The 15,892-nt window shown below is 42.4% G+C and overlaps 1 protein-coding gene across 1 annotated transcript; it reads left to right on the top strand.

Moving 5' to 3' along the window:
- Window positions 1–7,028: 7,028 nt before the first annotated feature.
- Window positions 7,029–13,898, top strand: CXCR4 (C-X-C motif chemokine receptor 4). Its single transcript, XM_081938348.1, has 2 exons — window positions 7,029–7,141; window positions 12,202–13,898. The coding sequence occupies exons 1-2, from the start codon at window positions 7,130–7,132 to the stop codon at window positions 13,255–13,257; spliced, it is 1,068 nt and encodes a 355-aa protein (XP_081794474.1). The 5' UTR covers window positions 7,029–7,129; the 3' UTR covers window positions 13,258–13,898.
- The last annotated feature ends 1,994 nt before the right edge of the window (window positions 13,899–15,892 follow it).

Here is a 15,892-nt window from a genome sequence, read left to right as displayed (position 1 = left end):
AAAACCTCCAGTGATGGAGTAACCAAACTTTCTAAAGGCAAGTATGATACACTGGTTAATTGTTCTCACTGTCGAAACATTTCTCCTTTGTTCTAGGTTGCCTCACTCCTAATAACTAAGTTAAGTAACTGACTAACTAGCCTAACTCCTGCTGATTTCATGGATATCTACACGTAATTTTCTTGGAAGAAATAGGGAAATGATTTCCCCTTCCCTCTGGATTCATTTTAGAGATTGCATGTAAGTAAATAATGTTTTTTGGCCCTCAATTCCCTGTTTATTTTGCTAAATAATAAGCAAAATATTGTTTCTACAGTATTAGTAAGCGCAGGTAGTCTTATGACCAGTGACTTAGTGACCAGTCAAAGTTATGACAGACTGTCCTGGCAGTACTTAGTTCCGATGGCCCGGCTCCCTCCTTATGATCATATGACCATCCATTGGGTGCTCAGCAACCATCCCACATTTATGCAGCACGTTTGCAGCACCCCACAGTCACATGACTGCCTTTCATGAGGATTTTCCTGAAAACGGACATTTACTTCTGCCTTTTGGCAAAACCAACCCCTAATAAACCATTGGTGCACGTAAACACTGCGGCATTCATTTAACAATTAATGTGGTTACCTTATGATTGTGTTTGCTTAATGACTGCTGAAAAAAAGGTCATAAAAACCCAGTCAGTCATGTGGGTGACCTGAAATATGACCATCACAACTGACAATCATGATGGGGAGGCCCCATTATGGTTATAAACTGAGAGCTACCTCTATTTCTTTTACACAGTTCCTTGTCTCTTCCCTCTGAAATACAGACTCTTAAAATTGAATGCCATCTTAGAAGCCAAGCATGACATAGGAAATCTTTGCACTGAGACATCCAGGGAGGGAGGATACACACAGACACAGACACACACAGAGAGAAAGAGAGACAGAGACAGACAGACAGACAACAGACAGACACAGACACAGAGACAGAGACAAAGAGAGACAGAGAGACAGTGACAGCAACACTGACACACACACAGAGAAGATAATTAAGCACATTGCCAAATTACACAGAACTCTTATTACGGTGGCTATATTGCTTATATTTAATAAAAGTCTGTTCACTGAAAATTACTAAAGGAATATATTCACAGGGTGACATGCTAATAAAAAAGGCTTTACGGTGTTGACATTACACTTGTCAATTACTACTCCTGCTCCACAGTAATTTCCCAGTCACCAAATTTGCTTTACCTATTGCATACCGCGGGGATCTAAGTCACCTTGAAATGCCTTTGCAAAGCATCCTCAACAATGGTCATGTTTCCTAAATATTTTTCCAGGTTCCAGCCTCCCTGATGGAAAACGTGTTGCTATTGCTACATTTTCATATCTTAAAAAAAAAAAGCAGTGGTTTGGTTAGGCAATCTGCTTCTCCCTCAGTAGTATGTATGTCCCTGTTTCCAAGTGCATGCATAAATTGTGCAGTTGTCTTTTATGGTGATATTCTTACTGTGAAAGGACTTTAAATCAGTGTTTCACCTAGGTGCCAGTCGGCCAGGTAGAACACAAGCCAGTGGACACAAAGATCATAGCCCATAAAGGCTTCTTTGTAAGCAGATATGTATTAATATTCACATAAAAGGCACCAGCTTTGATTTATACAAGAATCCTCACATGCAAATGACTTTTCCTGCAGACAATCTCCCTGCAGGAATCAATATTTTATGGAAGAAAGGAGGCATCAGTCACATGGCAACTGGTTCACCATTATAGCCATTTGTAGCATCTCACGGACACGTGACCACAATTTTTTGACTCTTTTAAATCAGTTTCCAGTGTTTACTTCGGATTTCCAGCAACAAACGCCCATTGGGTAAAATGTACTTGCTTTACAATCACTATGAAAAATGTCATAAAATCAGATCTGGTCACACGCTTACCCAATTAATAACCACAACCATTTACAATCATAATTTGAGGCTCAGTTACAATCATAAATTGAGAACTGCCTAGATTTTATAAAAGAGCTCAAGATAGCATGCATAGACCTTCTATTTTTTGCTCAATAACTATTGAGAGAATGACCCGCCTAAACTATCCAGTAAGCTTCCATAAAAGGTGGAGTTAAACCTGAGTCTCCTTGGTGTAGTCTAGTTAACCATTATCACAAGGGCAGGAGAGTCCGGTTGTCAAAACCATGGATCAAAGCCCTGCACCTTTTTTACACGCGTCGCAGTGCAAATAAAGAAGATACAGAGCAGTCCATATGGGCCATCATTCATGACCATCTACATCAGTGGTCCCCAACCTTTTGGGCACCAGGGACCAGTTCTGTGGAGAGAGGGTTTTCGGTGGGCCAGAAGGGGTGTGGTTTTGTGTGCTTTTTGCATCCCACCGATGGGCCTTCGCTTCTTTGCAGGGCCCAGTTTCTGGCATGCTGCAGATCAGTGCTGGTCCACGGACCAGGGGTTGGGGACCCCTGATCTAGATCAATGTTTCCCAACCTTAGCCATTTTAAGAGGTTTGGACTTTGATTCCCAGAATACCCCAGTCAGCATCGCTGAGTTTAGAAGTCCATACATCTTAAAATGGCTAAAGTTAGGACCACCAATGTGGACTCTTTCCTCCCCACAATGATGCCCAGATGTGAGGCTAAAAACCATAATCGTGACAGTTTATTTCAATAAGGGTAGTCCTCGAATTACAACAGTTCATTCAGTGACCATTCAAAGTTACAACAGCACTGAAATAGTGACTTATGACTGTTTTTCACACTTACGACCGTTACAGCATCCCCCATGATCATACGATCAAAATCCAAATGCTTGGCAACTGGTTCACATTTGTGACGGTTGTGGTGTCCCAGGGTCATGTGATCAACTTTTGTGACCAATCAAAGTCAATGGGGAAGCCAGATTCGCTTAACAACGGGGTTACTAACTTAACAACGGCAATGATTCACTTCACAATTGGGGCAAGGAAAGTCGTAAAATGGGGCAAAACTATCTTAACAAATGTCTCACTTAGCAACAAAAATGTTGAGCTCAACTGTGGTGGTAAATCAAGAATTACCTGTATTGAATGTTTAATCTCTCTTTCTTCACTCACAGCCTACAGGAGTATGGATAACTATCCCTTTAATAGGATTTTCTGTTTATTGATGTCGACAGTCAATTCTGTTGTCAGCATTAGTGTATCTATAGCGTTTTATACCCCATAAAATGAATAAAATGATAGAGTGTAAATGAATTCCTCTACTTTGAAAGTTCCTCATAAAAACCTCGCATCACATAACTAAAGGCATATTTGCTTTTCTTAAGTTCAACAGCCAGTTACCTGTGTGAGCAATGCCATTAAAGTGTCATTTTGTTTGACAGTGAGGGCCATCAGGTAAATTATTCAACAAGTATGCATTAATAACTCACAGATAAATGAAGCAATATTGGAAAGGCACTTAAAATTTTACACTAGACATAACTAAAAAGTTTGCACACGTAGGCTTTGCTGAAATATATAGCAAATAGACAGTTCACATTTCTACAATACAGTAATGAAGCATTTAATGTGGAACCTAAAATGGACAATTACTGCTTTCTCTGATAACATTTGTTCCCCCCTCCTCCCCTTCTTTAAGAAGGAGCTTTTGCTGGAATAGCCACTTCTTTTACTACTTTGGAAATCATTAACCAGACATTATTCTGCTCCTTCTCAAAAGGAGCCTTTCCCATTATTTCCATAGAGTCGGGATAGCAAAAGACATCATGGAGCTTAAAAAAGAATAAACACCCAAAGAATGCCTACAATCAATATATGTATATACAAATCTCATTAAGGGCTTACTGATTTTCAGAGAGTCTGGCACTCCAAAGGCCATAATCCACAAACAACTACAGAACTCAAGGCAAGGCCATACTTAGAAGATGGAAGACACCAGGCCAAGCGTGCCACATTAATCCCATTGACAATCAATACTTAGAAATCAAGGCATCCGTGTCGAAAACGGCACTCAAATCATGCATGGAGCACCTGCTCCAGTCTCCAAACACAGTTCCTCAGATTATCACAGGGATGGGGACATGTGTGCTTTTGGTAAAAAGATTTTTTTTCCTCATAAAAGGAAATGAAGAGAGTTCCCTCAAAAGTACTGGGCTATGGCTCTAAGCAAACTGATTTCAATCCTGAACTTAAAGAGGCCTTGGCTTCCATCTGAAAACTCTTTTCTCAAAGATTTCCGCCTGCAGGGTGTTTTTTTTTTTTTTCATCTCAGGAACCGAAGCCCCTCTGACCTTATCTTATAGCTGGCTGAGCATTTACTGTTGAATCCCATCAGCTCAATGAACCAGCAAATAAGTGGATTAAAAGGGGATACCACCTCGACTTTACAGCCCGCCCTGCAAGAAAAAAACCCGAACAAATAAGGAGATAAGGAAAATATCTTGGGTAATTGCTTGTGGCCCAGCGGCCAGAGGGCAAATGGAAAGGGCAGGAAAGTCTCAATATGTTCCTTTGCTCGGAAACCGATTTTCAGGTTTTATTACCAATGATAAATAAGGTTGGTTTAACTTGTCTCAAACTGGGGTCCTCCACAAGCACTGGATGGCAATTCCCCAACTTCCCAATTATGTGGGGTTCAAGGCCCAGGATTTGAAAGATAATAAACTGGGAAGTACCATTTTTAAGAGAGCCAGTTTGATGTAATGCAGCAGTCCCCAATCTTTTTGGCAACGGGGATCCATTTTTGTGGAAGACAATTTTTCCATGGTCTTTCCATGGGAAGGATGGTTTCTGTTTCGGTCACTAGCCCACCATTCACTTCCAGCTATGCAGCCCGATTCCTAACAGGCCACTGACCGGTACTGGTCCATGGCTCAGGGATTGGGTGTACCCGCTGACATATCAGGCTAGAAATTGGGAGACCCTGAGTTCTAGTCCAGCCTTAGGCACAAAGCCAGTTGAGTGACCTTGAGCAACTAACCCTCTCTAAACTCTAGGAAGGAGGAAAGGGCAAATTATTTCTGAAATCTTTTCAAGAAAGCTGAAGCAGCTTGTCTAGGTCATTGCAGAAGTAAAAATAAACTGACTCAAAGCCACGTGCATACATAAGCACCCACACAATCACATGACTGCTTTAGAATAACTGATTTCAAATGGGGGTATTTCATTCTAATCCATCTTAAACAGAATTGCTTTCCATCCTGCCAAACTTCTAAAATTCTGCAAATGATTTCCTTCCCACTGAAATTCACAGGCTTGAAGGTACAGCACTGTATATAGCAACGGCCACAGCAGGAAGAAAACATCAGAAATCGCAACAACAAAAAAGTATGGAGGCAATCAGAAACTTATGCAATACACAGCTTATGGAAAGTGTGCAGCAAACAAACACAAGACTCCCCGTGATTCTGCATGACTTTGCAGCTTTAAGATGCACAACTTTAAAGCAGCACAACTAGCTTAGGCTGGTGCCTGCACTCCTTTAGAGGACAAATACAGGGAGTGCATCATTAAAAATAATATGAAGAATCCTACATTGGTTGAGCCCAAAAGCAGAAATGTCCCACTGGACCACAATTCAGAGTATTTTTACATAAAAATGGAGAAGAATTGGGGACTGTCTCACTGTTCCCTCACTGTTTATGATCTTGCTAATATGAAATCAGTGTATAGAGCAATTAATATTTTTCCAGAGTCTGCCCCAATAACGTTGGCTGGAAATCAAGGGATTGTCCATTAGGGAAATCCAGCAAGCTACAAGAGGTAATGTACTGGATTTAGCCCAAGGAGTAGGTCTACATCAGGAATGAACAACTGTTGCCCCTCTACGGAGTATGGCTGCGGACAATAGTTGGCTGAGGAATTCTGGGAGTTGAAGTCCACAGATCATAAAGAGGTCAGGGTTGCCCACCCCTGGTTCAAATAAAAAAAACAGCAAAAGAGTTCTTAGGACAGCAAGGTTCAAGAACAGGATCTGCTGCAACACAATAAAGCTGTCCCGGTGGGGGGGGGGGGGGAGGTTGCAACCATCTGCCAGGACAAGTAGAAACACAACCTGCAAACAGTATGCAGAAGCAGACAATGCAATTTGATAGCAAAGCGGGGGGGGGTGGGGACAGAGCAGGCAGTCATTGTCTTCACAAACAGGAACATTTGTGGCTGCCCGTTTTAGAATGAGCAAACTCAATGAGAAAGTTACTGGAGGAGTAAAGGAGTTCGAAACTTGAGCAGAACTTGCAGCGTAATATTCCAGAGTCTGATTTAGGTTCCTTGTTTGCATCTATGAGGAACATTGCAGGATAAGAGCCTCAGAGATTCCGTGGCTCAGGGACGCTAAGACGCTGAGCTTGTTGATCAGGTGGGCAGTTCAGCGGTTCGAATCCCTAGCGCTGCCTAACGGAGTGGGCTCCCGTTACTTGTCCCAGCTTCTGCCCACCTAGCAGTTCGAAAGAATGTAAAAATATGCAAGTAGAAAATAGGAACCACCTTTGGTGGGAAGGTATAACAGCGTTCCGTTCCGTTCCGTGCGTTTAGTCATGCTGACCACGGAGACGTCTTCGGACAGCGCTGGCTAAGAAACGGAGTTGAGCACCGCCCCTTAGAGTCGGGAACGACTAGCATATATGTGCGAGGGGAACCTTTACCTTTACTGTAAGAGCCTCAGGTTAAGATTTTGGTTCTTAAATCAAACTTTCTTTGACTGGTTTCAGGCATTGTTCCCTTCCTTTTTCTTTTTCTTTTGCTACTAGCTATTTCGCCTATTAGAGCACGTGGCTTCGGGACTCTCGAGATGCCTGAAGACGCACAATTGCACGACAGAAAAGAGCAGCCTCCACCCACTCCCAGCGCCAGAGAGCAAAACTAAAACGGGGGGGGGGGGTGGAGATTCCCATCTCCACAGCTGCCGCTCACAATTACGGTTGTAGCCTTTTTTTTATTTTTTTGGACGATCCGTCAATCACTCTTCCCCCGCCGCCTCCGAAGCCCAGACTTGGGCGGAGCCGCCGGCAGCTTTGCGGCCCGGCTCTAAAGAGGGGGGGCGCTTTATAAGGGACGCGGATAGCTCCGGGACGAGAACTTTTTGGTTGTGGGTGGCTGCTGGCGAGGTGCAGAAACGGAGCTTGCTGCCGCGGAGCGCTCGAGCAATGGATACGGATGTAAGGAGGCGCCAGATGTTTGCCCGGGGAGCGATGGATGAATGGGATGGATGGAGCGCCTGGTTAGAGGTTCCTAAATATCGGGATGTGCTTTGCTCTACGCGATCTCTGGGGAGAGCGGGACCAGGACACGCGCAACCGTGGGCTTTTTAGTTTTCTTTAGATTACAAGACATGTAGCGGCTCTTTTTTTCCGAAAAGAGGAGAATTCCCTGCTGGCTTTTACTAGAGCTATCTAATCGGTGCCCCCCGCAAAATAATAATAAGTCACTTTTGCTCCAAGCGGAGGGAATCTTTACAGCTGTGCGGTCTCGCAGAGGTGCCGTTTTAAAAAGCGGACTGGGCCGTGGATCCGATCATTGCACCTTGTAGTAAGCGCTCTCCTATAGGTCGTGCAAGCGGACGCCCTCTCCCCTTGCTTTGTAGGAGGGGAGGTAGTTTCTTACCCCGAACCCACCAAACGTTGCGCTGCGCTCTCTCAACTTGTGGAAGAGCTGCTTGCAGGCTTGTTCGCGAAGAGGAGCGCCTTTGAAAGCAGCGCGCCCGGCTGCGTAAAAGTGCGTGGGGTCGGGCAGGGGATCTGCGAGGGACGGTTCTGGATTGCAGACGGGGAACAGGCGGCGTCAGTAAACTTCGATTTTGCTTTCGTTGATCTTTTTTTTTTCCCCATTCCTCTTTTTTCCCCATCCCTCTTTTTTTAAAAAAAAAAAAAAGTATCGCCGGGTTTGCAACACGTGAGAGAAACTTGGCGGAATCTTTTGACTGTCTTTAGAAAGCGCGATTGACTAATATCAAAAGGAAACCTGGAATGGGGAAAAAGATGTTGGACCGTAGCGTTTTCGCACGTTTCAGAGCAGCCCTTGTCTCATGCCGTTTCTTGCTTTTGTCCTTAAGCAGAGCTCAGAACGTGTTTTTTTTAAAGAGTCTTTATGTGCAAGGCAAACGGGTGGATTTTTTAAATTTATCTTTGCTCCTAGAGTCTAGAATGAAAAAAAAAATGTTTGGCCTGTGACCAAACTAAAAAGCAAAAAAAATACTTAGTCTATCAGCAAAGTATAAACGTGTATATAAGCAGCAAAGTATACACGGCATCTAGAACCACCGAAATGTTTTAAGTAGCATGGATACTGGCGTATTTTCACCAACTTGTGGGAAGCGTGAGAACCAAACAGCAAGGCTCTCTTTCCATAAAGTAGGAGATAAGCCCCGGCTTCAGGAGAACTTTCTGAGGAAGGGTTTCGTGCCCTTTTAATTTCTACTTGAATGCGTGGGAATGTTGAGGCTGGTCCCGCTTCAGCTCAGAAAAGTATCGCTTTTGTACCCTGGGTGGGAGAATCCTCCACGGAGCCAGAAGGCGTCCTTTCAAAGCCTCCCGGCCTGAATAGAGACAGTCTCTGTTTTGAAAGTGTAGTCGAGCCCTTTTGTAGAAAGAAGCGCCTCATAGCAAAGAAAGGACAGTTTCTCAGCAAGGCAAGGAGGGAGGGGGGGGGGGAGAGGACTGAAGGAGGCGGTGTCCAGGTGACTACTCCCTTACTTGCCTTTCAAACGGCTGGTGGTTTCCTGAGGTTGCACTTCTCTTTTTTTCCCATCTGTCGCCTTGCTAAATTGAAACTGCTCCCTCCTTTAACGTTTTGACGGGTTAGGGTTAGGCAAAAGGATCAGAGAAAGAGCTTGCTGGCGGGAGAATTTGAATGCGCAAACTTGGGCGTTTTGCAAAACTCTTGCCACACCCTGTTTTTGTTGGCTTGCCATTTTTAAATTTACAGAATAGTTTGTGCTGCTGATGAACCATGTCTTAAGGGCTGCTCAGAATCACCTGGAACTATAAAATGGGCAGCGTATAAATTTAATAAGTAAAGTCTCACGGTTACTTTGGTTTGGCATATCATTCAAGGCTGACAAAGAGTTCCGGTGAACTTTTAAGGCTTGCTTACTTCACCGCCACTTTGTGTTTGGATTTATTTATTTGTTTTATGAACCAACTCAGCCTGGTCAAGAAGTCCTGGCACATTATTTGCCTCCAAAGGGGGGGAAAATGGAAGAAGTGATTCTGTATTGTTTGAGGCCCCCAGATCTAAGAAAATATTTTCACTATCAGGCTCTTGATGTCTGATTCAACTGAAAATGATTCTTCTAAGCAAGATCCTCCCAGGGTATTCTTTAACAGGATTATTGAAATGAAAGGATTAGATTTACAAGAATGTTAACATCTGCTTTATACTTTAGTACCCACTATACAGCAGGGATGGGAATTCCTAGAGTCAGGAACAACTAGCACATATGTGTGAGGGGAACCTTTACCATTATACAGGCAGTCCTTGTTTAGCAGCTGCCTCATTTGGCAACCATTTGCAGATACGACCGTGATTTTAATAAGTGGTTTTGTGACCAGTCCTGTATATAGGGCATCTAGAACCACCGAAACATTTTAAGTAGCTCATTATTTATGAGCTTTGTAGTCCATAAATCAAAGTGACAAGCTTGCTTAATAACAGAATTGCTGGTCTCAATTATGGTCACTAAAGGATGAGCCTCAGTGACACAGTGGTTAGAGTGCAGTACTGCAGGCTCTCCTGCTGCCTGCCATCTGCCTGCAATTTACTAATTCAAATCCCACCAGGCTCAAGGTTGATTCAGCCTTCCATCCTTCCGAGGTGAATAAAATGAGGACCCAGATTGTTGCGGGCAAGAGGCTGACTCTGTAAACCACTTAAAGAGGGCTGTAAAGCACTGTGAAGCGGTATATAAGTCTAAGTGCTACTGCTATTAGTAGCTGTATTAGGGTAGAGACTACTTCAGTTTCTTTCTAATAGGTTTCTTTTAAACCAATAAAAAGGTAATTCTTTTCTCTGATAATACAGGAGCTTAGCAGGCTGGCTGTTTACAAAACTGCCTCCTGAATCCTTATTAGTTTTTAAATCAACCATTGCAGTCATGATCTTCCATTCTTACTTTCATTCTTATTTCATAAGAATGCAACATAGTAGAGAGGTGTACCAATTGATAAAAATATGTTTTGTTTCGTGTATTGAAGAAATACATTTTGATTTGCCACTTCAACCCCTATTTTGGGCAAACCAGGCTAAAGTTAAAACTAGTACAATTTGGTTGTTCCAGGTTTCGTACAAGAAAAACTGAAAATGGCTTATAGGTAACTGAGCCAGTCTAGCTTAGTGGTTTAAGCTCCAGGATAGAAAACCAGGAGACTCTTGAGTTCTAGTCCTGCCTTAGGCAACAAGTCAGCTGAATGATTTTGGCCCAGTCATTCTCTCTCAGTCCAACTCACCTCCTAGGGTTGGTGTGGGGAAAATGGCAGGAGGAAGGTTTGTGGATAAGTACACCACCTTGAGTTATTTGCAAAAAATAACAAAGGTGGGATACAAATAAAGTAGGGCAGAGCTACTGCGCCTCTACTCTCTTTTTCTTTCTCAGAATTGCCTGTGCTGCAGCCCACTCGTCATTCTTTTCAGGATCTTATCTCCTACAAGTCTACCTTTTCTTCTGATCTTCCCACCATCAACCTTCCTCTAACATCCACTTAGCTGATCTTGATTTTGCATTTTTTCCCCCTTCTGTCTCCTATTTAGACCATCTCTTCTGAGATGAAGCACATATGTTTTGGTCTGGGCATGAACCACCCAATACTGCCTCTTTCATGGGATAGTTTGTGCCCAAAACAGTTTATTTATTTGTGTTTTATTTTATCCCACCTTTACAGATAGTCCTCGAGTTACAACAGTTCATTTAGTGACCATTTGACAGTACAACGGCACTGAAAAAAAAAGTGACTTAAAACCGTTTTTCACACTTATGACCGTTGTAGCATCCCCATGATCATGTGTTCAAAATTCAGACACCGGGCAACTGACTCATATTTATGATGGTTGCAGTGTCCTGGGGACATGTGATCCCTTTTTGCAACCTGACAAACAAAGTCAGTGGGGAAGCCAGATTCACTTAACAACTGTGTTGCTAGTATAACAATTGCAGTGATTCACTTAACAACTGTGGCAAGAAAGGTCGTAAAATGGAAAATTCACTTAACAAATGTCTCAGCAACAGAAATTTTGAACTCAGTTGTGGTTGTAAGTCAAGGACTACCTGTATTACTTTATTAATACCTCAGGGCTGCAAACTACCTAATACTCCCTCCTCCTCCTGATTTGCAAAGCTGAAGCCACATCCAAATGGAGGTATCCATTGTGTAGGGTATTTTTTATATAAATTCCTGCAAAGATCCATTTTCTAATCATCAAAATTGAATAGAAAAACATGCATGTTGGACATTCAGATAATTCCTTGAAGAAATAATTGGAAAGCAGTGATTGACTTGATGTGTATGTAATGTATGTTTGGTGGAAGTAAAATACATATCTATACAGTTGTTGCCCTTTCGTTGAATATGGTTTGTGTGTGTTTTCTTATGTTTGAAAAGTCCTTCAGAGAGTTGAGATGTGTATGTTAGAATGAATGTGTTGAAAATGTGACCTTTTTGGATCTTCTCTTTGCTTCTGCATCTGATAATCGCCAGCCATTAACATCAGGGCTAAAATGTTGCATTAGAGCAGGGCTCTTCAGAATTGGCGATTTTAAGACTTGTGGACCTCAACTTCCAGAATTCCCCAGCCTGTAGAGCAGGGGTGTCCAAACTTGGCAACTTTAAGACTTGTGGACTTCAACTCCCAGAATTCCCCAGCCAGCTCTGCTGGGAGTTGAAGTCCACAAGTCTTAAAGTTGCCAAGTTTGGACACCCCTGCTGTAGAGCTATGCTGGTTGGGGAATTCTGGGAGCTGAAACCCACATGTCTTAAAATTGCCAGGTCTGAAGAGCCCTGCTCTAATGCAACATTTTAGCCCTGATGTTAATGGCTGGCGATTATCAGATGCAGAGTTTGGATTATCTACCAAGTTTGGAGATCCCATTAAGAGGCAAATATTTTGAAGTTGAATACTGAAGCATGCTTCAGTGCTGATTCTTTGCTTGCCGCTGAATGGGTCTTTTAAGATTTGCCTGCCTTTGTTTCCCACCTTCTAATTTTTGTTTCCTTTTTGTCATTTACAGATACCTTTTTATACATTTGTGTTAGATAATAACACCGGTGAACCAGGCTCTGGAGAAGAAGATAACTTCACGGGGCTATGCTTTGAAGAGGAAAACGAAGATTTCAACCGAATCTTCTTACCCACCATCTTCTCCATCATCTTTTTGACAGGAATTGTTGGCAATGGCTTGGTGATTATTGTCATGGGTTTCCAAAAGAAGCTGAAGAGCATAACTGACAAGTATAGAGTCCATCTCTCAGTAGCCGATCTCCTCTTTGTCATCAGCTTGCCCTTCTGGTCTGTGGATGCTGTGATAAGCTGGTACTTTGGTGAAGTCTTGTGTAAAATTGTTCACATCATTTACACTGTCAATTTATACAGCAGTGTCCTGATCCTGGCCTTCATCAGCTTAGACCGGTACTTGGCGATTGTACATGCTACCAACAGTCAGAGAGCTCGGAAATTGTTGGCCAATAGGATTGTCTACATCGGTGTCTGGCTGCCAGCTTTGCTGTTAACGATACCCGACATTATGTTTGCTCGTGTTACTGAGATTGGTGGAAAATACATGTGCCAGCGATTTTACACTAACCAGACCTGGCAGATCCCCTTCCAATTCCAGCAAATCTTAGTAGGCCTCGTCTTGCCTGGTCTTATCATACTGACTTGTTACTGCATTATAATTTCTAAGCTGTCAAAATCAAAGGGTCACCAGAAACGTAAAGCTTTGAAGACAACCGTCATCCTGATTGTGGCTTTCTTTGCTTGCTGGCTACCATACTACATTGTTCTCACCATAGACACTTTCATCCTCCTCCGGTACATCAAGCGAGGCTGCAGTTTTGAAATACTGGTGCGTAAGTGGACCACTATTACCGAAAGCCTGGCGTTCTTCCACTGTTGTCTGAATCCCATCCTATATGCTTTTCTGGGTGCCAAGTTCAAGACATCGGCTCAAAATGCACTCACCTCCGTCAGCAGGGGATCAAGCCTTAAGATCCTGTCCAAAGGCAAGCGTGCGGGACATTCTTCTGTTTCAACAGAATCTGAGTCTTCCAGCTTCCATTCCAGCTAACATAATTCCCTGTTTTCTTTCATGCCTGTAATGAGGTGGGACTTAACAAACATACAGCCTCGTTTGTACATACTGTATAGTCACTCACAACATTTTGGAAGGGAGAAATAAACCCTCCAAGATAATATGCAAGTTTATTCCCAATTGGAATATTTTGTTTCCTATTAGTTTTCTGAGGAAATTGATGGACTTATTTATAAAAAAAAATATTAAAAACTTTTACATGTTGATGAGAGAGTGTCTGGGCAGGGCCTAAAAACGTTAGGTGTCAAAGTTGTATTGATTGTTGTACAAATAATGACTTTAAACACTTATAGATAGTAGCGTTGATGTGCACAAGCTGTTTGTACATAAAAGAATGCTTCCAAGATATTTGTTGAAAGACTGTATAATCATTGTGGATATTTAGGATTTCTGTGCCCAGATTGTGGGTAATGTTTTGTTTTATACTACAGTGGTAGGCAGTGGGTATAATCCCGATCTTTCCAGAGGAAACATAAAAATACATGGATTTGAATGCGGCTGGATTGCATCCAGTGGCACTTAACAACCAAAGTACCTTCAGGCAGGTGCCTTTTGGTAATAAAGTAATTTTGCTGATCGCTGCCATTATAAAGTTGCCAATAAAAAATGTGAAGAAAATTCTGAACGCGTTATCGTTGTGAGTTGTATACCTTTGTCGTTTGCCTACTTTCGATTCTACTTTTCTCCATTTTTGAATTTATAGAGAAGAATAGATAGGTTATTGCAGTCCTGATAGAGCAGTGGTTCTCAACCTGTGGGTTGGCACCCCTTTGGGGTCGAATGACCCTTTCACAGGGGTCGCCTAAGACCATCGGAAAATACATATTTTCGATGGTCTTAGGAACCGAGACACCAATTTTATGGTTGGGGGTCACCAAAACCTGAGGAACTGTATTAAAGGTTCGCGGCATTGGGAAGGTTGAGAACCACTGTGATAGAGGATTCTTTCATCTGTAGTCCACATCGATGTTTCCTTATACATTTCATAGACCAAACCAAGATTTTGGTAAACCTTTTGCAAATCACCATGTTTTCCTTCACGTAGATAGGATTCATCTGCAAAAGTACTTCCTTCTCTGAAACGAAGATCCAGCCCTAGAAAGAATCCAACATAATATACATCCATGCCTTTGTCTTGAGTAAGAGAGCAGAGCTAAAGCAATGTGGTTTGCCTTGACAGAATATATTTCAAGACTTTTGATAAAATAGATGGCTCAATGCGATGACATGCTTCTGTGTCTTTGAATTTGGATTATGACCCTTGCTCTTCCTGAAGCCCACCCTTTTTTGCATGAGCTTTTGTTACAAACAAAACGTGTATGCGTGCATTTTATGTGTGTTTTCCCTAGGGTGATGAGAACCTTGGACACACTTGAAGTAAGAAACACCATTACATTCCTCCTTTGCCTTGGTCTTCTTAGCAGTACATTGTTTTTCCCCCACCATCACACACATGCACATACAAACACTCCAGCGGTGAGATTCCAAATCTTCCTACTGGTTCTATGAGAGAGCGCTTTGCACGCCCGCACAGCACTCAAAGACCTCCCTCGGTGTCAGCGTTGGTGAGGCAATCCACTCTACCGCGCAAATCAGCTGAGCTAAAAAACAAGGGAATACAGGACAGGGAACAGCAGGGGTGGGAGGGTGGGACCAACCAGAGGTGGTATTTGCCGGTTTTCCGAACTACTCAATATTTCTACTACCGGTTCGTTAGAACTGGACTGAACCGGCTGAATACCACCTCTGAAACACACACAACCTTGTCTCCCTAATTTAAATTTAGTCAGGTAGTACTGTATCAGGGTCTGGCATGTTTCTGCAGCCAGGAAGGATATCGCCTAAGGAATTAATTTATTGCACTTCATTAGAACTGGAACATAACACTGTAACTACTACTCATAGTTGTCTGCCTTTTATTCCAACTCTGAACGAAAGGAATGTGTGTAGTAAGCCTTAGTTTAAAGGGACAAAGCCAAGCCCCTTCATTTACTCTTTGATCATGTGGTTATGAGACTTCAAATGTCCTTGGACAAGCGTTTTGGTAAGAAGCTTCAACAGTCAAGTGCAACAAGAATAAAAAAAAACAAAGTAGGAGCCCTTAGAAAAGAAACAACACTTTTTGTTGTACAAAAAGTGATAAACAAACTGTGTTTTGCCTTCTTGGGTTCTTAGAGCAAGCTGAATGAAGGCTATGGTAAAAGCAAGCGCTTCATGGATATATTTATGCAATTCATTATCACAATAAAGGTTTGAATAAATCTTGAGATAAGTAAGATCTCTGTAGAAGTGATAGTTCTGTGGTAGGAGTGGCTATGGCCAAAATAAAATATCCAACAATGCTCCATGAAATCATTACAAGAACTGTTGGTGGACAATGAAGCAAACTGCTAAAATAGAAATGCTTAATCCTTTCCAACAGGGTTGATTGGTTGATTGGTTTTATGCCTTCAAGTTAATAGTTGACTCCTAGTGATCATATAAACTAGTCACTGCAGTTTTCTTGGCAAGGTTTTTCAGAAGTGGTTTGGCATTGCTTCCTTCCTCAGGCTGAGAGAAAATGAATGACCCAAGGTCATTTAGCTGGATTTGTGCCAAAAGTGAAACTGGT

Source organism: Natrix helvetica (genome assembly GCF_964273705.1).
Source record: "Natrix helvetica genome assembly, chromosome: 1".
Classification (NCBI taxonomy): Eukaryota; Metazoa; Chordata; class Lepidosauria; order Squamata; family Natricidae; genus Natrix; species Natrix helvetica.
Note: the sequence above shows the minus strand (reverse complement) of the source record. Positions and strands in the feature narration are given on the sequence as shown.